General features: G+C 43.5%; 1 protein-coding gene across 3 annotated transcripts in view; it reads left to right on the top strand.

Annotated features, from left to right (window-relative positions):
* Window positions 1-26564, top strand: part of MCM3AP (minichromosome maintenance complex component 3 associated protein) — a 126587-nt gene that overhangs the window by 83190 nt on the left and 16833 nt on the right. For all 3 annotated transcript variants that reach the window (XM_084820465.1, XM_084820450.1, XM_084820460.1), the window contains 3 exons: window positions 1100-1490; window positions 14260-14517; window positions 19938-20067. In XM_084820465.1, coding sequence (XP_084676591.1) covers window positions 1100-1490; window positions 14260-14517; window positions 19938-20067 — 779 coding nt within the window. The remainder of the gene's footprint in view (window positions 1-1099; window positions 1491-14259; window positions 14518-19937; window positions 20068-26564) is intronic.

The raw sequence follows: 26564 nt of genomic DNA, 5'->3' as shown, positions 1-26564 counted from the left end.
ACAACCCAGGAGCCCGTAGTCCTCTGGCCAGTAGATAGGGCTAGAATGTGCTTCCTTTGAGTGTTCTACAATCTGAGGGCAGCTGGAACAAAGTGCTCGTTCTGGTAGGGAGGACGGAAGCAAGTTCCCTACAGCTGCTCCTTCTCTAGCTAATGGTTGGTACCAGGCTGGTTTTCCCTTGGCTGTGATGTTCCATATCTGAACACCTGTCATGATCACCTGCCTAGCACCTAGTAGAGCCTAATCCAACCAGGTTTGTGTTCCTTCCTACACTCTGTCTGAAGACTCTGACTATATGCAGACTTTATGACTTCAGCCTCAGCCTTTTTTTCCTTCTCTCATTTTCTCACACTTTGTGTAACACTTAATGAAGAGATCAGAGGTCAAAGGTTGATCACAATTTTTTTTGCATTTTTTCTTTATCCAACATATAGGTATCGCCTGATGGTGGATTTTGGTTTTTTCTTGTGGAACAACAAATCTTGATTTGTTTTATGGGTTCGTGCAGTTGCTGTAGCTATTGCTGACAAACGGGTCTCTTTCTGGCCCCTAGCTATTGATGCATCCCTAACCTGGAGCTCCTTCTGATTACAAGCACTACATCTGGTTCTGTACAGACTACCTCATAAATGGAAAGCTCCCATTGAAAGCGCATGCAAATTCTCCTCCAGTTCCCAGTCTTCTCTCAAACTTTTTCCATGACTGCAGAGAGTTTGAGTCATTTTCATAGTAACAATTGGCTGTGAAGGATGAAGCACAATATGAGTTTATGTTCTGTTTTTCCATACTAAGTTAGTTGATATTGTCTAATATAAGAGAATATTGCATACTCTAGGCGAGTATAGAATATGATCAAGTCAACACAGTCTTCTCAGTTCAATAGATAGAGTAGAGACCCAAGAACCTCTCCAAATTAATAACATCTTTTTATTTTAATAAGTGTTTTCAGCTCTGGCAGAGGTCTTGGTTTGAAAGCGAGGCTGAAAGTGTTTCTCTTTCCAACTGGGTTGAAGTCTTAATGTGGGAAGGAATTTTATATGGGATTTGCACTTTATATTCCCTTCTCAACTTAATTTGTTGTGTGTGCTTCTGTGTACAGCTATCTGAAGCAGTGCAATGGCTGGTTGCTCAGTGCCCACGCTCTGTCAAGCTTTGCTGCCAGACACTCATGCAGTATATTGAAGATGGCCTTGACCATGAATTCAGTCAGCAGTTCTACCAAGACAAGAAGGAGAGACATATGGCTGGCTTGCCCTCCCAAGATCCTAGTGCCATAATAGAGCTGTATAATGGTGTGGTACAGTTTCTGGCTGAAGTTGCCTCTTCAGAAGATCTCTGTGAACTGTCTTGGCCTGTAACTGAATTTGTAGAGCCTGGGGGCAGCAAACAGCTCCCCCATCTCCAGTGGAACACACCCAGCCACCTGGCTTGGCTGAAGAAAGCACTGCTGTCCTTCCAGATCCCACAGATGGATCTTCCTCCTTTGGGTGGTAAGAACTTTTAGCCAGACAGAAAGCAAGTCTAAAACTATTGTCCATCAGAGGCTTATAGTATGTTGTGAATTTTAATTACTTTGTTGAAAGCAAAGGTCAATGTACTGGAAAGAAATGTGTCTCTTAAAAAAAAAAAGTCCGTAAGTTTCCCTTTTCTGCCAGTGAGTTGAGTTTCATGTATTTTGATGTACTACTAAAGGCTTCTGGAATTAAAATGTTGCATTGGGAAATCGTTGTGCCCTTTCATATACATTCAATGATAAAAAAAACCTGCCAGTTTAAAAAACCAGGGTTAAGGCGCAAACTCCCCAAAGCCAAGGTATGGGAAGCCTTAACAGACGTGCCCTGTGATCAGTGATGAAGGTGTAAAATGGCACAAATCGTGCTTGCTTACAACTTACCATCCATGCACCCTACCTTTTCCTGAGTCTTTCAGGCCCAAATCCAGATGGGGAGGATGGAGTGCCTGGGACCAGATGCCTCATATTGTCATGGTCCTGTATTGCCTTATGAAGCATCTGAGCCTTATTGTATTGTTAGAGAAGCCCTCAAGTGAGTTGACCCATGCCTGCTTGTTGCTTACATCGGTCGCTGGCAGGATAGGTTGATCAGTGAAAGAGACCCCTCTTCTAGCACATTCTTAACATCCTCATTCTGTTTTTGTTGTTATTGCACTATGGTAAGAGTGAAGTATATGGGAGTTCAGGTTTTTTGTTCTGAATTTTGAATTGCACCATGATGAATGAGACAAAAAACCCAACATTACACTGAAATTTCCACCAGCAGGCATGCTGCAGGACCTGTCTGTGGTTGGTTTGGAACTAGAGATGCCTAGTGAGGATAAAACAGTTTTGGCGTTATGGTGTTGCAGTTAAAAAGAAGCAGTAAGTGAAAGGGTTAAGCACCTTCTTCCAGCACACTGCTTGTTTGCTTCAAATTGCATCCTCCCAACATCACTTCACACCAAAAAAGAAGTTTAGGCTCTGGTTTGAGAGCTCAATTGTCTAACTTCACTCTCTGTGTAAGTCTCTGTAAGCACCTTTTAGAGGGGAAAAGGCCTACAAATGTACTTTAATATACATAATTAAGCAACCAGTTCCTGCTCAAAAACAGTATTTCTCTTCATTACTGGCAACATCATCAGTCACAGTGGTGCTAGGAAATGCAGCTACAAGCACCCCAGTTCATTAGCAGTGGTACCATTGTCAGCCCTGTCAAATCAAAGGAGATCTCCATCTCTCACTGTCAACTCACTCAGTAAAAGTATGGGTCAATTCACAGAATAAAGGCGTGAGTCAACTCACTTGAGGACTCCTCTAGCAATATCTAAGGCTCAGGTGCTTCATGAGGCAATACAGAACCAGAGCAACATGGGGCATCTTTGCTGGTCCCAGGCACTCCATCCTCCCTATCTGGATTTGGGCCTGAACAAGCAAGGATGCAAGTTGTAAGGAAGCACAATTTGTGCCATTGCACAACATCATCACTGATCACAGGGCACATCTGTTCAGCCTTAGCTTTTCATTCCCTGGCTTTTTGGAGTTTGAGCCAACATGAAGATAGCCTTAATTCTGGTCTTTTAAACTAGCAATTTTTTTCGATAAGTGAATTCCCCTGGTTTTTGAAAAGCAAAAAAAAGCTTGTACGCTGAAAGCCAAAGCATCTGGCAGCTTCCTAATCTTTGCACCCAGAACACCATGCAGATTTTCAAATATCCCTTCTTATTTCCCATAGGTACTGAAAGTAGCCTTAGGCTCACATGCTTCTCCCTCCCCTCTCCCCTTTTGCACCTTCAAATAGGAGATTGGCATGTTTGTCATAATCAAACAATAGTTCCCCACATACATTACTTTAAATCTCAGTTTAGCAGAGTAGGTGCAGGACCCTGACTCAGATTACAACCCTAATGTGAGAGGCAGGGAGGCTTTTACGACTAGATCAGGAACTTTGAACCTACTCTAGAGTAAGTATGAACTAAAGACATAGCTGCTAGACACAGATTTAAAGTAATGTTTGTTTTGGCCCTCATCCACATTTCTGATACAGGTGAGGGAGAGAGTGATTTCACACAGGAGGTCACACTATTTCTAACTCACATCTTTTTTCATGTGAGAAATGTCAGGTTGGGTTTTGTTCGTTTTGTGTATGGGTAGCATTACCTAGAGGTTGGTAACAAATTGGCTTCAACTGATGTTAATTACCTCTAACAGCATATAAAATAACTTCCTGCTTCGTTAATATAATGACTGCCTAATTTCTCTCTGTGATCCACTGGCAAAAGGAGCTGGAATGCTTCAACCAGGATGGAAAACACTCATGAGAATAGCTGGAATTTATATTCCCCCAAATGGACATTCCAACGTCGTAGTCCCTGTTCTTCCCAGCATAACCAGGGTCAAAGGAACCTTCCTGTAACCATCACATGACCTACTGATCTGCAGACTACTATTCCCACACTACACCTGGGACTTTTAACTAGTCTGGATTTGCAGACACTGTGACCTCACCATCTAGTACTTTTTCCCTTCCCTATCCCCTTCTGCCTTTTGTAACAACTTCCCTGTAAAAGATTTGGGGATCTCTAAAGCTTGCACAATTTTTTTGTTTGTCTTCTCACAGCAGCAGCATTAAGGCTTGAAAATCAGAGGTGTAACTCATCTATGAGTGAATCCATTGGTTATCTGTACCTGGAAAAGGCAGAGTCTGTGCAGCTGTTCACACATCATGCTACCCCATGATGGGTGACTAGCCACACAGGGTGGGTTGTTTTGCGAACAACCCACCCTTCATGGTTACCGCCAGATGATCAGGCAAATAAACTACCTTATTTGTTTGCCCTCTCATCCCCCCTCCCTCCTCAGTCCTCCAACCAGTATCTCAGGGGACCTGGCAGCAGATCCATCTTGTCTGCTGCCAAGTCCCCCTTCCTAGCTCCAGACACAATTACGATCAGGGTTGAATCACTTAAAAAAAAAATTCCTCTTTCTTGCAAAAACTGGACTGGGAATTTTTTTTGCGCACGTCCCCATGCCCAGGGAATGTGTGCAAATGTCCCCTCTGCAAACATACAGAGGTGCAGGCGAGGAAAGCCCTATTGAGTGCCTTGCACCTCTTTTTCTGGGTGCCAGGTACTCCATCCCCTTTTCCCTGAAGGATGATTGCCTCTGCTCGGCTTTGAGCAGCTGTCAAAACCAAGCCGCAGGAACTATTGTTTGGGTTAAACGGGGACAAACCTCTTTTTTATGGAAAGGTGGGGAAATGGATGCCCAAATGGGAGGCTCCCTTAGGGTGTTGTTCCACTGTGCATGAATGGGAAACACACAGATAAGTGTGTAATTCTAACCCTTTTTCCCCCCACACCGCATGGAGAAAGGGGTTAAAATTACCCATTTACTTGCGGGTTTCCCATCAGTGCCATGGTGGAACAACACCATAAGGGGATCCCCCACTTGGGCCCCCCCATTCTCACCTCATCACCCCCCTCCCCATAAAAAGGTTTGTCCCTTTTTAACCCCAAGGGTCTTTGTTGTAGCTTGACTGCCAAAGTCAAGCCACGAGAAAGGTCTTTCCCCCAAATTGGGAACGAACCTCCTTTCTATGGGAAGAATCATAGAATAGTGGGGTTGGAAGGAGCGTATAAGACCATTGAGTCCAACCCCCTGCTCAGTGCAGGAATCTAAGTCAAAGCAAAGCTAAGTCAAAGGAGGGGGGCAATGGCAGGAATGGGGGGACCAAGTGGGGAGATCATTCTCCATAGGCTTGCATTGGATTTTAAAAGTGTCCTATATTGAAAATCGAGGGTGGGGGTGAAATCCAACCCCCAGCCAAGGACTGTGTTGCCCCAATTTTGCCCACCCGAACCCCAGTTTTCAGCACAGAACACCTTTAAATTTCACTGCAAGCCTATGTGCGCCTTTAAAAACTGTTTTAGAAAAATTCTTCATGATGATCTTGTGCAAAATCACCATGAAGAAATAAAAAATATTAATGGGAAGGAGGGGAGGATGGGGGGCCAAGTGGGGGTCCCCCACTGGGGCACCCATTCCCCCCACCCCCTTCTTTCCCATAAAAAAAACAGGTTTCTCCTCAGTTTGGGGAAAAACCCTTTCTCATGGCTTGGCTGTCAAAACCAAGCCATGAGAAAGATCTTTGGGGGTTAAACTTGGACAAACCTGTTTTTTAATGGGAAAGGGTGGGGGAGAAATGTGGGAGGTGAAGTGAGGGACCCCGTTAGGGTGTTGCTCCACCAAGGCACGAATGGGAAACCTACGGGTAAGTGCATAAATTTAACTATGCAGGGTGGGGGGGAAAGGGTTAAAATTATCCACTTACCTGTGGCTTTTCCATTCGTGCCTTGGTGGAGCAACACCCTAAGGGGGTCCCCCATTTGGGCATCCATTCCCTCCTGCCCAAAAAACAGGCTTTTCCCTGGTCTTCCTTGCGGCTTGATTTTGACAGCTACCAAAAGCCAAGCTGCGAGAACGGTCTTTCAGGTAAAGGGGAGTAGAATGCCCAGCACCCTGAAAAACGGGTGCAGGACACTCAATAGGGCTTTCCTCGCCTGTACCCCTGTATGTTTGCAACAGGGCTGCAGGAGGGGGAGGGGCATTTGCACACATTCCCCAATCACAGTGAAAAAAAATTCCCTGGCCCCATTTTTGCTCAAAAGTGGGACCAGGAAAATCTTTAAAAAGGGATCCGATCACAGCTGGGCAAGGGGGATCAGTGGGAGCAAATGGGATGCCTGTGACAGCCCCTCCAAAGTGCCGTTTGGGCACCATTGGGGGGGCTGTCACAGGCAAGGGGAAAGGCCACCAGCAGTGATTTGGCCTCAGTCTCAAGGGGCTTCTGCCACTCTTGCCAAGTGGTTTGGTCTCCGATGCCCTTTACTCACAATGAGTTGTTATGTCTGCGTTTGAACGACACACCAACCCATTCTGGGTAAAACAACACACCCTGATAAGAATGGTCTGGGTTCGCGTGACATGCTTACCCATCGTAGGCAGTCACCCATGGTGGGTTAGCATGTCGTGCGAACGGAGTTTGTGTCTCCACCCCTCCCAACTGCAAGCATCATCCACAGACTCTTTGAGAGCTATTATTTTGCTTTGCTCTTTGTGGCCATACCTGCATGTCCTGGGCTTCTATATAGTTTTGGTTGTTGTGGAGATAGGATGCCATTTTATTGTGTGTGTGAGGGACAACTGGTACTCTTGCAGGAATCCCCATTGGGCATTGCTGAGAAAACATGATGGGAATTTGAAGTGTGTGACTCCCCCCCACCCCCCACACACATATATCTTTCAGCTGATTTTAGGAGAAACACTTTGCAGTACATGGGCATAGATCTCTCCTATTTAAGTAAATGCTTCAGTGTGGGCAAGGCAAGATGTTTTTCTCAAAATTAGGTGATGAGCATTTTGGGGGTGCAAATGAAGTTAGAATTCCCAACTTACTGCGTTTCTCAAAACAATGCCCAATGCTAATTCCTCTTCCCAGGGTCCCCACCCAGCACCACACATGCAAGGGACCCCCAGGCAGCAATCATTCTCTGCACGATATTTTCTTTTCTCACCAGCTCCTAGCAATTAGCCATTGCTATCCCACATTATCTTGTAGTTTTAGTTGTACTGCCTCTGAACATGGAGGTTCCATTTAGCTGTCATGTCTAGGCAATCCAGAAATGCACCAGAGATTTATGTTCTACCACTCTTTATGGGAGAGGATTGGGTCTCTTTAATGCATGATTAACTGCTCACTGCTTCAGCTCAGCTGTCTGTGCTCCCTTTGTTCCACACACCGAGTTCTGTAGCTGCATTCTCAAACTCTATCCATATAAGTATAAAATGGATGAGGGCATTCAGTCACATGGGTGCCCTGTGGAAAAGAAACTTAGGGTATTAAACATGCATAGTCTGGCTAAACAAGATATTCAATAGAAAAAAGGAGTAAAACCTATATAAAAATTAAATACCCTGCATGATTAGAAACCTTTGTGGAGTCTGGGAAGTAAGTAGCATCCCAAACTACTCTTATTTCTCTCTGCCCCTCCTGGAGAAAGGTGTGATAAGGTTTCTAAAGCCACCTTGTAAAATGTAAACTCCACCAACACCAGGCTGTTATTCAGTAACAAATGTTAAGGTCATTGCCAGGTGTGTGTGTTTTAAGCTCTCTTTTTTTTTCTTACACACATACTATCCCTCTGTCCCTTTCTCTCTTTTGCAACCAGAGGTGCACTGCCTCTGAACATGAAGGTTCTATCTCTTGGAATTTTTCCAGAGTGAATTGAATGTTGCTCCTCTCTCATATAATTTTTTTTCTTTCTCTCTCCACTTTTGTTGTTGTTCAGTCGTGTCTGACTCTTCGTGACCCCATGGACCATAGCACACCAGGCCTTCCTGTCCTGCGCTTTCTCCCGGAGTGTGCTCAAGTTCATATTCATTGCATCGGTGATGGTATCTAGCCATCTCATCCTCTGCTGTCCCCTTCTCCTTTTGCCCTCAATCTTTCCCAGCACCAGGGTCTTTTCCAGGGAGTTTTCTCTTTGCATTAGGTGGCCAAAGTATTTGAGCTTCAGCTTCAGTATCTGTCCTTCCAATGAGCAGTCAGGGCTGATTTCCTTTAGGATGGACTGATTTGACCTCCTTGCAGTCCAGGGGACTCGTAAGAGTCTTCTCCAGCACCACAGTTCGTAAGCATCAGTTCTTCGGCGCTCAGCCTTCCTTATAGTCCAACTCTCACAGCCGTACGTTACTACTGGGAAAACCATAGCTTTGATGATATGAACCTTTGTCGGCAAGGTGATGTCTCTGCTTCTTACTATGCTGTTTGCCATAGCTTTCCTCCCAAGGAGCAAGCGTCTTTTAATTTCATGGCTACAGTCACCATCTGCGGTGATCTTGGAGCCCAAGAAAATAAAATCTGTCACTGCCTCCATTTCTTCCCCTTCTATATGCCAGGAAGTGATGGGGCCAGGTGCCATGATCTTAGCTTTTTTAATGTTGAGTTTCAAACCAGCTTTTGCACTCTTTCACCCTCAACAAGAGGCTCTTGAGATCCTCTTCACTTTCTGCCATTAGGGTGGTATCGTCTGCGTATCTGAGGTTGTTGATAATTCTCTCGGCAATCTTAATTCCGACCTGTGATTCATCCAACCCGGCATTTCTCGTGATGTACTCTGCATATAAGTTAAATAAGCAGGGCGACAATATGCAGCCTTGTCGTACTCCTTTCCCAATTTTGAACCAATCGGTTGTACCATGTCTGGTTCTTACTGTTGCTTCTTGGCCCTCATACAGGTTTCTCAGGAGATAGGTAAGGTGGTCTGGTACTCCCATCTCTTTAAGAATTTCCCAGAGTTTGTTGAGATCCACACAATCAAAGGCTTTAGCGTAGTCAATGAAGCAGAAATAGACGTTTTTCTGGAATTCTCTTGCTTTCTCCATGATGCAACGAATGTTGGCGATTTGATCTGCCTCTTCGAAACCCAGCTTGTACTTCCGGTAGTTCTTGGTTCACATGTTGCTGAAGCCTAGCTTGTAGGATTTTGAGCATCACCTTGCTGGCATGTGAAATGAGCGCAATTGTACGGTAGTTTGAACACTCTTTGGCATTGTCCTTCTTTGGAATTGGAATGTAAACTGACCTTTTCCAGTCTTGTGGCCACTGTTGAGTGTTCCGAATTTGCTGGCATATTGAGTGCAGCACTTCAACAGCATCATCTTTTAGGATTTTACATAGCTCAGCTGGAATACTGTCATCTCCGCTAGCTTTGTTGTTAGTAATGCTTCCTAAGGCCCACTTGACTTCACTCTCTAGGATGTCCAGCTCAAGTTCAGTGACCGCACTCTCATAGCTATCAGGGAGATTCAGATCTTTCCTGTATAGTTCTTCTGTGTATTCTTTCCACCTCTTCTTAATCTCATCTGTTTCTGTTAGGTCCCTGCCTTCTTTGTCCTATATCATGCCCGTCTTTGCACAAAACGTTCCCTTGATATCTCCGATTTTCTTGAAAAGATCTCTAGTCTTTCCCATTCTGTTGTTTTCCTCGATTTCTTTGCATTGTTCATTTAAGAAGGCCTTCTTGTCTCTCCTTGCCATTCTTTGGAACTCTGCATTCAGTTGGATATATCTTCCCCCTTCTCCTTTGCTTTTCGCTTCCCTTCTTTCCTCAGCTACTTGTAAAGCCTCATCAGACAGCCACTTGGCTTTCTTGCATTTCTTTTTCTTTGGGATGGATTGAGTTGCTGCCTCCTGAACAATGTTACGGACCTCTGTCCATAGTTCCTCAGGCACTCTGTCTATGAGGTCTAATCCCTTGAATCTATTCCTCACCTCCACTGTATATTCATAAGGGATATGATTTAGGTCATACCTGAACGGTTTAGTGGTTTTCCCTACTTTCTTCAATTTAAGCTAAAATTTTGCAACAAGAAGCTCATGATCTGAGCCACAGTCAGCTCCAGATCTTGTTTTTACTGACTGTATAGAGCTTCTCCATCTTTGGCTGCAAAGGACATAATCAATCTGATTTCGATATTGACCATCTGCTGATGTCCATGTGTAGAGTTGCCTCTTGTGCTGTTGGAAAAGAGTGTTTGCTATGATCAGTGTGTTCTCTTGACAGAACTCTATTAGCCTTTGTCCTCCTTCATTTTGTACACCAAGGCCATGCTTGCCTGTTATCCCGGTGATTTCTTGACTTCCTACTTTAGCATTCCAGTCCCCTATGATGAAGAGGACATCTTTTTTTGGTGTTAGTTCTAGAAGGTGTTGGAGGTCTTCATAGAACCGATCAACCTCAGCTTCTTCGGCCTCAGTGGTTGGGGCATAGACTTGAATTACTGTGATGTTGAATGGTTTGCCTTGGATTCGTACTGAGATCATTGTGTCGTTTTTGGGATTGTACCCCAGTACTGCTTTTCCTACCCATTTGTTGACTACGAGTGCTATTCCATTTCTTCTAAGGGATTCTTGCCCACAGTCGTAGATATCTCTCCTCTTTCCCCCATTTAAAAAAAGTGGAGAGGTATTTCATAGCCAACTCACCATCCTAAAGGTTGGTATTGCATTCATGTCTTCTCTCCAACCACTAATTAAATAAAGAATTTAAGCATTAACACACATCCCTTTCATTAAATTAACCTAGCATGTCTTGGCACAGTGTTTCTCTTTTTAGAGGGGGAGTAATGAAAGACAATAATTTCTGATACCCTCCCCCCAGTGTGTTGCTCAGTATTTCTCAGTCCTCCACCCGGCTGGCCTCCTTCACTCAATGAGAACAGAAATTCACCAGTGGGTAAAGAATTTCTGTTTCTCAATCCTTCCCTCACCACTGCCTTTAAACCAACGCACTTCTTGGCTCAGGGTGAAACAGTGCAATCCTAAATTTGTTTACTCAGAAGTCCCACTTCTTAAACAGAGCATATTCCCAGGTAAGTGTGTATATATGGATTGCAGCTTGAATCTATGGCTTCACCCTGACCCTCTCTTCAACTCCCCAAAAGGAAGGAAGGAAGGAAGGCATGAGATACATTTTAAACCTCTGTTGCTTTTTTTAAACAGCATACCTTTGGATATTCGTGATAAGCTATAATTTTCAGATACAAAAGATTCTTCTCCCTTTTTTCTGGTACATACACACCCATACCATCTTTCTCTTCCTCACTCTTGCAGTCAGAGGTATACTGGCTGTGAACACAGAGGGGCTTTGGACATTTTCAAGAGAAAAATGAATGCTGTCCTCCCTTCCCCTTCTATTTTTTTTCTAAACCAGTGTGTTTCTTGGCTGTGGATTAAGGCTGCAATCCTATACCCACTTAACTGGGAGTGAAATAGAAATTCTGAGAAGACATGCATAGGAGCGCACTGTTAATCTGTGATCCCCACTCCCCAAATTACAGCATGAGACTTTGAAACCTCTGTGGCTTATATTCAGTAACACATCTTTGCCGAAGCTAAAAGGAAATTCAGTTAAGGATGATTTGGGGGAAAGGAGGAACAAAACCCAAATCAGAAGTAAAATTACTTGCAACACATAGAACTATACAGGCAGGAAGAAACAGATGCACACACAATAAAAGATCTATACCAGCATGTATTTAAAATATTTAAAATAGGCCAGTCTCCTTTTTGTCCTTTGCTTGCTCATTACATACCCAGTAAATACTCTAGCTCGTAATTCTCCCAGCAGATATCTCTGGCAAACTAGGCAGCCATTTTTTAATTCCCCCTAAAACACAGAAACATGGCATGATAGAGAAAACAAAATGAAAACAATGCCTAGAAAGGCTGCACCTTTCTCTCTTCCCCCCTCAAAATTTTAAATCCACAGCTGATAGGCACTAGGGAAGCTTCTGCATCTTTGCAGGCTTATAGTGAGCCCAACTGACTCTTGTTCCTTGATTAAAAAAAAAGATTATTTAGAAAAACACAAACACGATTAAAAAATATTCCACCAACCCCAGTACAAATCATCAGTGTTCTAGAATTTTTTAAAAAACTAACTTTGCTTTTTCATAGATCTTGGGCAAAAAAGGTTGCCAATATAAACTCTCAAAGTTACTTTTGACAGAGGGAGAGCTTTGCTTTTTCTCTTTAAACTGCTCTTTCTCCCTCAATATTTCACCACTTGACATGAAATTTTCAGGGTATGTAAAACCAACACTTCTGCCTGGCACCTGTACATTTCAGAATCATTGGTCAAACCGTCTCGATTTTAAGAAGATTAGAACACGCACACCCCAAATCACCATTCAACACAGTTGAATCCTTTTTTTTTTAATGACAGTCCTTAACAAAGAACACACTAACTGGGTTCACATGACATACTGAACCATCATGGGTGAATGCCTACTATGGGATAGCGTGTCTGCAAACCCAGACCATTCTTATTGGGGTGGGTTGTTTTTCCCAAACAACCCACCCTGATAACCAACAATCTGCAGTAGAGGTTGTTTTACCCACAATGGCTTGGCATGTTATGTGAACCCTGACATGCCAACCCATCGTGGGTAAAGGGCATTGGCCAGTGAGCCGCTCTGCAAGAGCAGCAGAAACCCCTGCCACTCTTGCCGAGCAGGCCAAAATCGTCATTCGCAGTCGTGGCTAAGCTGCTGCCCATGCCCTTTTCCCCTTCCAGTGACAGCCCCCCTTCACCCCCACCAATTTCCCCTTCCCAGCTCCAATCTTGATCATGGTCGGATCCCCTTTTTTCCCCCAGCCCTGTTTGTGTACAAAAACGGGACCGGGAAATTTTTTTGCATTTCCTCATGCCTAGGGAATGTGCACAATTTTTTTCCCTTCAGTTTTCTGCTGTTGCATATATGCGCAGCAGTTGGAAAATGAAGGATACTGGGTTGCCCCTCCTGCACACACTCCTGCACACATGTATGTTGCAGTTGGCAAACATACAGGGGTGCAGGCGAGGCTAGTCTGCATTGAATCCCCAGAGGCTAGTCTGTATCGAATTTGTAGTCCACCCACAAAAGCATGGGAATCTGTTTGAAATTACCCACTCACCTCCCTCCCTGCTCCTTCCGATGAAAGTAGACATGCGTCCTGGTCCTTCCCATAAAAGTAGATGCACAGCCCCGCTAAACACTAAAGGTCATTCTTGCTGCTTCAGTTTTGACAGCTGTCAAAATGAAGTGGCTTGAGGGATCTTTACCAGGAAGGGGGAAAAGAGGGACTGGGGATTTGATATAAGCTATCCTCGCCTGCACCCCTGTTTGTTTGCCAACTGCAACCAAGGGGTGCAGGTAGGGGCAAGTCAGAATCCTTCATTTTCCCACTGTTGTGCATGTGTGCAATAGCAGAAAATCGAAAAATTGAAAAAAAAAACTTGCGCACATTCCCTGGGCATGGGGAAGTCCAAAAATAATTTCCTGGTCCCATTTTTATGCACAAACGGGGCCAGGAAATTTTTTTTTAACGGCTGTGATCATAATCAAGATCACAATTGGAGCCAGGAAGGGGGACTTGGTGGCAGACAAGACAGGTCTGCCACCAAGTCCCCTGGGATGCCAGGTGGAGGACTGAGGGGGAGAGAGGGGGAACAAGGGGCCAAACAAGTCTCTCACTATGGGTTGTTTGCCAGATCATCCAGCCGGTGCGCTAACCACTTGCTATGGGTTGTTCGCAAAGCAACCCACAGTGCATGGCTAGTCACCCTTCGTGAGCTTGTGTGTCGTGTGAACGTACCCGGTATTGTGTATCCTTTAATCTGAGAAGCGGTTACTGTTCTATTCTGGTGAAGAACTCCCTATAACCTGAGATTTCCTTGCTCTTACTTCAATACATGTTGATGCGATCAACTTCGGAGCTCTTATATTTTTCTGGGTCCTGTTTGGCAAAAATACATTTGACATTGCAATAAATTTTCCACTGTTTTTAAAGTAACTCACAACATTTTGTCATCAGAGGTTAATTATAGACCTCATCAGTGGTCTTTGTGCATTTTAGATACTTTCTGCATGGGCGGGAAAGAACAGGGCTCTTGAAAGCTTTCTGCAGCTAAATCATAGTTTTAATTCAAGTTCCACATTGCGTTAGCTAACATAATTGAAAATGTGCCAGATTTACTTTAGCATGTATAGATTCCAGCCCACCTTATCCTATGCTTTCCTGGCAGTGGTTACATTCAACTTTGAGATTTTGGAGGCACTTTTGCCTGAGCTAATGCCAAAGCAGAAATTGGGATATAACATTAGCCCTAGGTCCTCTTCTCTCATAATTAGGTATAGTGTAATGTTTCTTCTTCCCACAGCTCCCTGGCGCCCTGTTTGTGCCATGATTTTCCAATATTTGTCCCAGACTGCCAGTTCTCTTCAGACTCAGGAGATACTTCAGTCCCAGATAGAGAATTTGCTGAGCAGTACCTACTTCAAGTGGAAGGGCAGAAACTGTGGCAGCTCTGGAGAAGATGGCCCTGCTGTGAAGGATATACCTTGGGATAGTATCTTGGCGCTCTGCATTAATCATAAATTGAGGGACTGGAAACCTCCTCACCTATCAATAACACCAGGTATTAAATGTATTTGGGGCAATTTTCTTAGGTCTTGCTATTGCTTTCTCTCTTAAGTTGCATCAGCACATATTAACTTTGTCTCTAACTTTGTTTCTCCTTCAACAACTCATATTGCTGGGTTTAGACGTTGTAGTAAACAATCCTGGGTTTTCTTGTAAACCAGAAACAAAGTGGTCACAAGGCAGCGTGCTCTCTGCCATGCAACTTTGACAACCCATAGGTTAAACAACCCCTGGGTTGCCATTCTGTGTGAACTGGGCCATTCTGTCAGATGGTCAGGGCCTCACTGAAAATAATAGAGGAATGTATTGTAAGCCTTTTTAGAGCAAACAATTGAAACTAATGGTTGGTGGTTTGGCTGCCCAGGTTAGCAGTGTTTACCCTGTACTGGATGGAGATGCACTTCCCTTAAAGGAAGACGTTTGCATCCGGCTTTGTCATTCAAGATGCAGGTTGCCTCCATGGCCTCTTCACCAGCTTGGTCTAGTGTGCCAGCTGCAACCCTACTTAGATAAAGTCAGCCTAGACTCACTTACCTGTGCTCAGGTAACCTCCAGATCAGATTACTGTAATGCATTATATGTGGGATTGCCTTTGAGGGTGGTTCAGAAACTGTGGTTAGTTTAAAATAACAGCTGCTAGGCAGCTAGCTGGGACTGGGCTTAGAATCATAGAATCATAGAATAGTAGGGCTGGAAGGGGCCTACAAGGCCATTGAGTCCAACCCCCTGCTCAGTGCAGGAATCCAAGTCAGAGCATCCCTGACAAAATGGCTGTCGAGCCTCGTCTTGAAGGCCTCCAGTGTAGGAGAGCCCACCACCTCCCCAGGTAATTGGTTCCATTGTCGTATTGCTCTTACAGTCAGGAAGTTTTTCCTGATGTTCAGCCAGAATCTGGCCTCCTGTAACTTGAGCCCATTATTCCGTGTTCTCCACTCTGGGATGATCAAGAAGAGATCCTGGCCTTCTTCTCTGTGACAACCTTTCTGGTACTTGAAGAGTGTTATCATATCTCCCCTCAGTCTTCTCTTCTCAAGGCTAAACATGCCCAGTTCTTTCAGTCTCTCTTCATAGGGCTTTGTTTCCAGTCCCCTGATCATCTTGGATGCCCTCCTCTGAACCCTCTCCAGTTTGTCTGCATCCTTCTTCAAGTGTGGTGCCCAGAACTGGACACAGTCCTCCAGATGAGGCCTAACCAGTGCTGAGTAGAGGGGAACTAGTACTTCGCAGGATTTGGAAGCTATGCTTCTATGAATGCAGCCCAAAAGAGCATTTGCCTTTTTTGCAGCCACATCACATTGTTGGCTCATATTCAGCTTGTGATCGACAACAATTCCAAGATCCTTCTCGCTTGTAGTGTGGTTGAGCCATGTATCCCCCATCTGGTAACTGTGCATTTGGTTTCTTTTTCCTAGGTGCAGAACTTGGCATTTCTCCCTGTTAAATGTCATTCTGTTGTTTTCTGCCCAGCGCTCCAGTCTATCCAGATCACTTTGAATTTTGTTTCTGTCTTCCAAAGTATTAGCTATCCCGCCCAATTTTGTGTCATCTGCAAATTTGATCAGCATTCCCTGCACCTCCTCCTCCAAGTCATTAATAAAAGTGTTGAAGAGCAGTGGGCCCAGGACTGAGCCCTGTGGTACCCCACTCGTTACCTCTCCCCAGGTTGAGAAGGTCCCATTGATAAGCACTCTTTGAGTCCGATTCTGTAGCCAACTGTGGATCCACCGGATCGTTGTTTCATCTAGCCCACTTTGAGCTAGTTTGCTCATCAGGATATCATGGGGCACTTTGTCGAAAGCTTTGCTGAAGTCGAGGTATATGATGTCTACAGCATTCCCACGGTCTACAAGGGAGGTTACTTGATCAAAAAATGAGATCAGATTTGTCTGGCAGGACTTGTTTTTGACAAATCCATGTTGGCTTTGAGTAATCACGGCATTGTTGTCAAGGTGCTTCCAGATGGATTCCTTTATGATCTGCTCCAGAATTTTCCCAGGGATTGATGTCAGACTGACTGGTCTGTAGTTCCCAGGTTCCTCCTTTTTACCCTTTTTGAAGATAGGGACAACGTTAGCCTTCCTCCAGTCATCTGGCACTTCCCCCGTCCTCCATGATTTCTCAAAGAGAATAGACAGCGGTTCTGAGAGTTCTTCTGCCAGTTCTTTTATGACTCTAGGATGCAGTTCATCTGGCCCTGGAGATTTGAACCCATTCAAAGTAATGAGGTGTTCCTTGACCATATGCCTGTCGATCTCAAGCTGCAATCCTGCCCCTTCAGCCTGTACTTCGCCTTTGCCAGGGGGGTCATAGACCCTCTTTTGGGAGAAGACTGAGCCAAAGTAGGAATTGAGCACCTCTGCCTTTTCTTTGTCATCTGTTACCGTTTTTCCATCCTTATTTAATAGCTGAACCACCATTTCTTTCCTCTCTCTTTTACTATGCACGTAGCTGAAGAAAGCCTTTTTGTTGTTTTTAGCATCCCTTGCTAACCTCAGCTCATTCTCAGCTTTAGCCTTCCTGACGCCATCCCTGCAATTCTGTGCTATCTGCCTGTAATCTTCCTTTGTTACTTGGCCTTCTTTCCACTTCTTATATGTGTCCTTTTTTGTTTTCATGTCATCCCTAAGCTTTTTGTGAAGCCACATTGGCTTCTTCTGTTGTCTTCCACCTTTTCTTCTTGTTGGAATTGTTTGCAATTGTGCCTTGAGAATTTCCTTTTTTAAAAGCTCCCACCCATCTTGGACTCCTTTTCTCGTTAGCGTCGCTTGTCATGGGACCTTACTGATCATTGTTCTGAGTTTATGAAAATCAGCTTTCCTAAAATCCAGGGTACGTGTTTGACTCCACTCAGCTTTTGCTTCCCTTAGAAGCAAGAACTCAAGTACAACCTGGTCGCTTTCCCCCAGAGTTCCTGTAACTGCTACTTTATCCACGAAGTCATCTCTGTTGGTTAGGATCAAGTCAAGGATAGCCGATCCTCTAGTTCCTTCCTCTACTTTCTGTAGGAGGAAGTTATCCGCCACACAAGTCAGGAATTTCCTGGAGGGGCCATGTTTTGCAGAATTTGTCTCCCAACAAATATCGGGGAAATGGAAGTCCCCCATTACTACTACATCATGCTTCCTTAAAACATTGGCTATTTGCTTTTCAAAAGTTTCATCCTCGTCTTCTCCTTGATTGGGTGGCCGGTAGTAGACTCCGACCACCCGGTTCCTTTTATTCTTTGCTCCATTTATTTCAACCCAGATGCTCTCGATGTGCAGAGATATGTATTTTTCACATACAGTGCAACCCCACCTCCCTTTCTGTTCCTCCTGTTCTTTTTGAACAAGTTATATCCTTCAATTGCTGTATTCCAGTCATGAGAGTCATCCCACCAAGTCTCAGTTATACCTATCAGGTCATAATTTCCCTCTTGTATTAAGAGTTCAAGTTCGTTCTGTTTGTTTCCCATACTCTGGACGTTAGTATATAGACATCGAAGACCATGTGCTTCATAGTCTGGCTTTCTTCCTACATGTGTCTGAAGACTATTATTGGGCGCTATCAGAGCTGTTCTCTCCGTTGCAGTGCATGCGCCTACGTCCATTGTTACCCCCAACATTACATCTCCCTTCCCCGTAGGATTCAGTTTAAAGCCCTGCTGATGAAGTTCTTCATGCTGTGGCCAAACACATTCTTCCCATCCTTTGTGAGGTGCAACCCATCCCTTGCCAACAGCCCATCTTCCAGGAAGTATAGCCCGTGGTCCCAGAATCCAAATCTCTCTCGTCGGCACCACCTTCGTAGTCAGTCATTCTTCCAGAGTATTTTGATCATATTATACCAGTGCTCTGTGGGCTCACAGTCCTTTTCCAAGCTCAATTCAAAGTGCTGTTTTTGACCTTTTAAACCCTTTTACAGCTTGGGACCAGGTTACCTGAATGGATTTCTTCTCCCCACATGTGTCTGTCCATATACCAAGACCTTAAGCATAGGTCCTTTTCTATGTATATTTTCTAGACCTTTTTAAGGGTATCCCTGCCATCTGAGGTGCCCTTTTGGTAGTGGTGAAGATACTGAGAAGGTCTTTTTGGTAGTGGTGCCATGATTTGTGGAATACTTACCCTAGAGAGTCTTACCTGGCACCTATCTTGATGCGCTGGGTGAAGGCGCTCGTTTTTCTAGGCCTTTTAATTTAACATTTTTATCTCTGATTTTTTAAATTACTTCACAACAAAAGCAACAAGCTTATCTAAGTCAAAAACATAAACTCATACAGTTACATATACAGAAACATATACCTTTATATGTACATCACTAATAAAAAATAGAAAAACCTGTTTTATATTAATAAGCTTATGTTGACCATAACGTAGCATATTTCATGGAAATCATTTATATATAAATATTTAAATAATATAAACAATCATCATAATAAATTAAGATCAAAGCTCAAACCTACTTATTTCCTTCCCCTCTTTTTAAATTAAATTATTTGCCTCATTTGTTTGTCTTCTGTGTATCGTCTTGGTCTAATTAGGTAAAGGAAAGGCATTGTTGTATATTGTTCAATTTGCAAAAAATCAATCAAGTCTTTTATCTGAAAAAAGAGAGAGAAATCGATGCTGATTTTAGATGGTTATTCTATATGTATTACTGTATTATTTATTTTCTTATTGTGACCCACCCTAGAAATCTGTTCAAAGGATGCAGTAGTAAAACCTATAACAAATACATAAATTCCTTCAGCACTCTGGTTGGACTTGCTCTGAACACGTGGGCTGAATGGAAAGGAAGAAACTGTGTCCACCCAAAGAGAGACTAAGGGTGCAATCCTGTGGCCCCTAGAAATTGGCTGAGGACCCATAGCATATTGGAGATTTCACCTCTGAGGCCATAGACAAAGCTATGACCTTGGAAGTGAAAATCCCCGCTCGGATCTTCACCCCACTCCCCTCCTAGGTGCTGCCAAAGCACCTAGGCAGCTCCTCTTCCAAGGTCTGTGTCATGACTTTGGACGGCGAGAGGAAAAAGGGGAGGGAGGAGGAGAGGCCAGGATACACTCTATGGCCTTTCCAGCCCCAGCCCCACCAGCACAACTCCACGTGATTGGCTCAGCAAGCCATCTAGTGGAAAAATTTGAAAAGGAGGACGGAGAGGCAAAAATCGCCTCTGTCATCCTCCTGCCCTGCCAGCAACAGCCCCACAGGGCATAGGAGTCTCAGAAGCCTCTGATATCAGAGGCTTCTGTCTAGAGAGCAGCAATCTGATAGGGTTGGACCCTTATTTATGTTGTTCTGTTTAAGCCAAGTATTCAGTGTTTGCATTCCATAAAAACTGATGCAGTGTTTCTATTTCCATGATAACTTTTGTTGAATATGTAAAAGCTATACTTCTGATTTGATGGTTGTTTTATGTTTTTGAATTTGACAGAAGCAGTGAATAAGGATGGACAGATATGCGTATATTTTTTAAAGGAGCAGCTGAAAAAGTTCACTTGTCCTTTTTTATGGGAAGAAGCCAGATTAAAAACTCAGAAAGAGATCCAACAAAGTCAAGGAAGGTGAGATTGTCTATTTTCTTTTTCATGCAGTGTATTTATGTGCAACAGACCCTTGCTTAACTGGACCCATCTCCAGAGCTCAGCAAAGTATGGCTGGGTTTATTAATCCACAATTATTTTTGATCACCACTACCCTGACCATTTCCCTTCCCTTTTGGTTTGACACCTCCTCCTTGCACAAAGTGTAATTGCTATCCCTGTCCCTATTTCTGTTGTGTGTGTTTTGTTTTACTGTAAGCTGCACTTGAGGGGTCTGGACTGCAGCCAAGGTTTGAAAAAAAGATAATGATGGTGATTAGGGTAATTACAGTGTATTTGTTACCTTTATTCCTGCCTCCCTCCAAGTCTTCTGTTGGGATATTTAGGAGATTTGATCCCTGTAAATCAACAGGAACCTATGTGCAACTTACTTATTATATATATATTGTGGTTCCAAAGAGATGGAACACTTAACAGAAGATGGTTAGAAAGCATTTGGAATATCAAACTGACCAACTGGATTAGATTAAGGGAAGATTGTAAGAGGACATCTATCATCACCAAGTTTTGATTAAAATAATTCTTTGGGTACTATTTTTCATTGAATATTACTATAATTTAAGGTGATGAGATAAGTAGAATAATTAACATCTCAGATGTTTGATTTCTTTTACTGAATAAAATCAAAATTGAATTAGTATTAAAGGCTTGGGATTATATGTTATAATTAATTATTGACATTTTGCTGTTTTAATATGTCTAAACGTTTTTGAACATGTTTGAATTGTTAAGGAATTTATATCATATAGATTTGTGTCCTTTTATACACTGGTTCTAAACATCAAAACATAACCCCAAAACAAAACAGCCATGAGGATCAAGTCTAAAATGATGTACATTGGGGGCAAAAAAATGCCACCTTCATCTATACTGGATCTGAAACAGTTGTGACTATATTTGGCTCAGTCTCCTCCCAGCAGAGGATCTATGACTCATCTGGCAAATGTGACAAACAAGCTGAAGGGGTAGGAGTGCAGCTTCAGGTTGACAGAGAGATGGTCAGGGAATATCTAAGCACCTTAAATGAGTTCAGGTCCCCAGATCCAGAGGAATTGCATCCTAGGATGTTGAAATAGCTAGCGGATGGGCTCCTGGAATCTCTATCTATTATCTGAGAAATCCTGGAAAAAGGATGAAGTACGAGAGGACCAGAGGAGGGCAAATGTTGTCTCTGTCTTCAAAATGGGCAAAAAGGAAGATCCGGGGAATTATGGACCGGTCAGTCTGACATCAATACCTGGGAATATCCTAGAGCAGATTATTAAATACTTAATCTGTAGACCCCCTTCATGGATCGCTGCCTTGTTGTGGTGAAGGGGCTTGCGTAACTCAGTGAAGCCATAAGCTATGCCATGCAGGGCCACCCAAAACGGACAGGTCATGGCAGAGAGTTCTGACAAAATGTGGTCCACTGGAGAAGGAAATGGCAACCCACTCCAGTATTCTTGCCAAGAAAACCCCATGGAACGTATCACAAGGCTAAAAGATATGACGCCGGAAGATGAGCCCCTCAGGTCGGAAGGTGTCCAATATACTACTGGGGATGAGCAGAGGGTATTTCCAAGTAGCACCAGAAAGAGTGAAGCTGCTGGGCTAAAGCCGAAGGGACACTCAGCTGTGGATGTATCTGGTGGTGAAAAGAAAATCCGATGCTGTAAAGAACAATATTGTTTAGGAACCTGGAATGTCAGATCAATGAATCAAGGTAAGCTGGAGGTGGTCAAACATGAGATGGCAAGATTGAACATCGACATCTTGGGAATCAGCGAACTAAAATGGACAAGCAAGGGCGAATTTAATTCAGGTGACCGTCATATCTACTACTGTGGGCAAGAATCCCTTAGAAGAAATGGAGTAACACTCATAGTGAACAAAAGGGTGGGGAAAGCAGTACTGGGGTACAATCTCAAAAACGATAGAATGATCTCAGTACGAATCCAAGGCAAACCATTCAACATCACAGTAATTCAAGTCTATGCCCCAACCACTGAGGCCGAAGAAGCGGAGGTTGATTGGTTCTATGAAGACCTACAACACCTTCTAGAACTAACACCAAAAAAAGATGTCCTCTTCATCATAGGGATTGGAATGCTAAAGTAGGAAGTCCAGAAATCACCGGGATAACAGGCAAGCATGACCTTGGTGTACAAAATGAAGCAGGACAAAGGCTAATCGAGTTTTGCCAAGAGAACATGCTGATCATAGCAAACACTCTTTTTCCAACAGCACAAGAGTGACTCTACACATGGACATCAGCAGATGGTCAATATCAAAATCAGATTGATTATGTCCTTTGCAGCCAAAGATGGAGAAGCTCTATACAGTCAGTAAAAACAAGACCTGGAGCTGACTGTGGCTCAGATCATGAGCTTCTTGTTGCAAAATTTCAGCTTAAATTGAAGAACGTAGGGAAAACCACTAAACCGTTCAGGTGTGACCTAAATCATATCCCTCAGTGGAGGTGAGGAATAGATTTCAGGGATTAGAACTGATAGACAGAGTGCCTGAGGAACTATGGACGGAGGTTCGTAACATTGTACAGGAGGCAGCAACTCAATCCATCCCAAAGAAAAAGAAATGCAAGAAAGCCAAGTTGCTGTCTGATGAGGCTTTACAAGTAGCTGAGGAAAGAAGGGAAACGAAAAGCAAGGGAGAAAGGGGAAGATATATCCAACTGAATGCAGAGTTCCAGAGAATAGCAAGGTGAGACAAGAAGGCCTTCTTAAATGAACAGTGCAAAGAAATTGAAGAAAACAACAGAATGGGAAAGACTAGAGATCTCTTCAAGAACATCGGAGATATCAAGGGAACGTTTTGTGCAAAGACAGGCATGATAAAGGACAAAGAAGGCAGGGACCTAACAGAAACAGAGGAGATTAAGAAGAGGTGGAAAGAATACACAGAAGAACTATACAGGAAAGATCTGAATGTCCCTGATAGCCATGATAGTGCGGTCACTGAACTTGAGCTGGACATCCTAGAGAGTGAAGTCAAGTGGGCCTTAGGAAGCATTACTAACAACAAAGCTAGCGGAGATGACAGTATTCCAGCCGAGCTATGTAAAATCCTAAAAGACGATGCTGTTGAAGTGCTGCACTCAATATGCCAGCAAATTTGGAACACTCAACAGTGGCCACAAGACTGGAAAAGGTCAGTTTACCTTCCAATTCCAAAGAACGGCAATGCCAAAGAGTGTTCAAACTACCGCACAATTGCGCTCATTTCACATGGCAGCAAGGTGATGCTCAAAATCCTACAAGCTAGGCTTCAGCAGTATGCGAACTGAGAACTACCGGAAGTACAAGCTGGGTTTCAAGGAGGCAGAGGAACTAGAGATCAAATCGCCAACTTTTGCTGGATCATGGAGAAAGTGAGAGAATTCCAGAAAAATGTCTATTTCTGCTTCATTGACTACGCTAAAGCTTTTGATTGTGTGGATCACAACAAACTGGCAAATTCTGAAAGAGATGGGGGTACCAGACCACCTTACCTGTCTCCTGAGAAACCTGTATGAGGGTCAAGAAGCAACAGTAAGAACCAGATATGGAACAACCGATTGGTTCAAAATTGGGAAAGGAGTACGACAAGGCTGCATATTGTCACCCTGTTATTTAACTTATATGCAGAGTACATCATGAGAAACGCCGGGCTGGATGAATCACAGGTCGGAATTAAGATTGCCGGGAGAATGATCAACAACCTCCGATATGCAGACGATACCACCCTAATGGCAGAAAGCGAAGAGGATCTCAAGAGCCTCTTGTTGAGGGTGAAAGAGGAGAGTGCAAAAGTTGGTTTGAAACTCAACATTAAAAAAACTAAGATCATGGCATCTGGCCCCATCACTTCCTGGCATATGGAAGGGGAAGAAATGGAAGCAGTGACAGAGTTTATTTTCTTGGGCTCCAAGATCTATAAGGAAGGCTGAGTGCCAAAGAATTGATTGTTTTGAACTGTGGTGCTGGAGAAGACTCTTAGGAGTCCCCTGGACTGCAAGGAGGTCAAATCAGTCCATCCTAAAGGAAATCAACCCTGAGTGCTCATTGGAAAGACAGATACTGAAGCTGAAATATTTTGGCCACCTAATGCAAAGAGAAAACTCTCTGGAAAAGACCCTGATGCTGGGAAAGACTGAGGGCAAAAGGAGAAGGGGATGGCAGAGGATGACATGGCTAGATAGCATCACTGATGCAATGAATATGGACTTGAGCACGCTCCGGGAGAGAGTGCCGGACAGGAAGGCCTGGCGTGCTCTGGTCCATGGGGTCACAAAGAGTCGGACATGACTGAACGACTGAACAACAATCTGTAGACAGCTTGACGCTAATGCAATGACCACTGGAAGCCAGCATGGATTTGTCAAAAACAAATCCTGCCGGAGCAATCATTTCATTTTTAGATCGGGTAACTTCCTTAATAGATTGTAGAAATGCTGTGGATATAATATAGCTTGACTTCAGCAAGGCATTTGACAAAGTACCCAATGATATTCTGATTAGCAAGCTAGTAAAGCGTGGGCTGGATGGCACTGCTACTAGGTGGATCCACAGCTGGAGAACCATACTCAAAGAGTGCTCATCAATGATTCCTCATCAACCTGGAGGGAGGTTTCAAGTGGGGTGCTGCAGAGTTTGGTCATGCACCCTGTACTCTTCAACATTATTATTAATGAGTTGGAGAAAAACGTGGGGGGAATGCTTATCAAGTTTGCAGATGACACAAAATTGGGTGGGATAGCTAATACCTTGAACACAGAAACAAATTTCAAAATGATCTTGATACATTAGAAAACTGGTCAGAAAATAACAGAATGAAACTTAACAGTGACAAGTGCAAAGTTCTTCATTTAGGAAAAAGAAATCAAATGCACAGGTATAAGATGGGGGATACCTGGCTTGGCAATAGTATGTGTGAAAAGGATCATGGAGTTGTATCACAGTTGATCACAAATTGAATATGAGTCAGCAGTGTGATGTGGCTGCAAAAATGGCAAATGCAATTTTAGATTGCATCAATAGAAATATTATTTCAAAATCATTGGAAGTAATAGTTCCACTCTATTCTGCACTGGTCAGACCTCATCTTGAGTACTTTGTCCAGTTCTGGACACCACACTTTAAGAAGAATTGAGATAAATTGGAAAGATTGAAGGAACTGGGTTTGTGTAGCCTTGAGAAGAGAAAACTAACAGAGTTGATAGAGCTTTTCAAGTACCTAAATGGTTGTCACACAGAAGAGGATGATGTTTCCTATCATCCAAGACTGTAGGACATAAAATAACAGGCTTAAGTTACAGGAAGGCAGATTTTGATTGAACTGTTAGTAGGAAAAACCTACTAACAATGGAGCAGTCAGACAGTGGAGCCAACTGTCAAAGGAGGAGGTGGGCTCCCTGTCGCTAGAGGTATTCAAGCAAAGACTTGGCAGCCATCTGTCAGGGATGCTTTAAACTAGATTCCTGCACTGAGTGAGGTTTGGACTCAATGACCTAAATTGCCCCTTCCAACTCCATGATTCTGTTGAGGAAATATATTTTAGGTTTGTGGCCAGCTGGCTGAATGAAAAATGTTAGGTTGATGTGCAGCAGCAATGAAAACAACAAATTCCTTCTTTGTAAGCAGAGGTTGAAAATAAAACAATCAGTATCTAATCCCTTATGGTGCAACCGCATATGGAATGCTGTATGCAGTTCCAGTTGCTCAGTCTCAAAAAAGAGGTTGTCGAGCTAGAAAAGAGCAACCTAAATGAACAAATGGTTGGATCACCTTCCATATAAGGAGAGCTAAAGTGTTTTGGACTTTTTAGTTTAGAAAAAAGACAACTGGGGTGGGGGAACAGGATAGAAGCTTATATAAGTATGTGTAGTTTAAAGAAAATTAATTGAGTGCATTATAGTCGAACTCAGAGTCATCCAGGGAAACTGCTTGACAGATTCAGAGCAGAATGTAACTTAATAGGGATAAATGCCAAGTTCTGCACCTAGGAAAAAGCAACCAAATGCACAGTTACAAGATGGGGGATACGTGGCTCAACAACACTACAAGCGAGAAGGATCTTGGAATTGTTGTAGATCACAAGCTGCAAAAAAGTGAAGTGAAGTGGCTGCAAAAAAGGCAAATGCTCTTTTGGGCTGCATTAATAGAAGCATAGCTTCCAAATCTGGGGAAGTACTAGTTTCCCTCTACTCGGCACTGGTTAGGCCTCATCTGGAGTAATGTGTCCAGTTCTGAAGGATGCAGACAAACTGGAGAGGGTTCAGAGGAGGGCAACAAAGACGATTAGGGGACTGGAAACAAAGCCCTATGAAGAGAGTGACAGAACTGGACATGTTTCACCTGGAGAAGAGAAGACTGAGGGGAGATATGATAGTGCTCTTCAAGTACGTGAAAGGTTGTCACAGAGAGGAAGGCCAGGATCTCTTCTTGATCATCCCAGAATGCAGGACACAGAATAATGGG

This window comes from Heloderma suspectum, chromosome 1, assembly GCF_057233095.1.
Source record: "Heloderma suspectum isolate Gila_16-S chromosome 1, 16-S_ref, whole genome shotgun sequence".
NCBI lineage: Eukaryota > Metazoa > Chordata > Lepidosauria > Squamata > Helodermatidae > Heloderma > Heloderma suspectum.
Note: the sequence above shows the minus strand (reverse complement) of the source record. Positions and strands in the feature narration are given on the sequence as shown.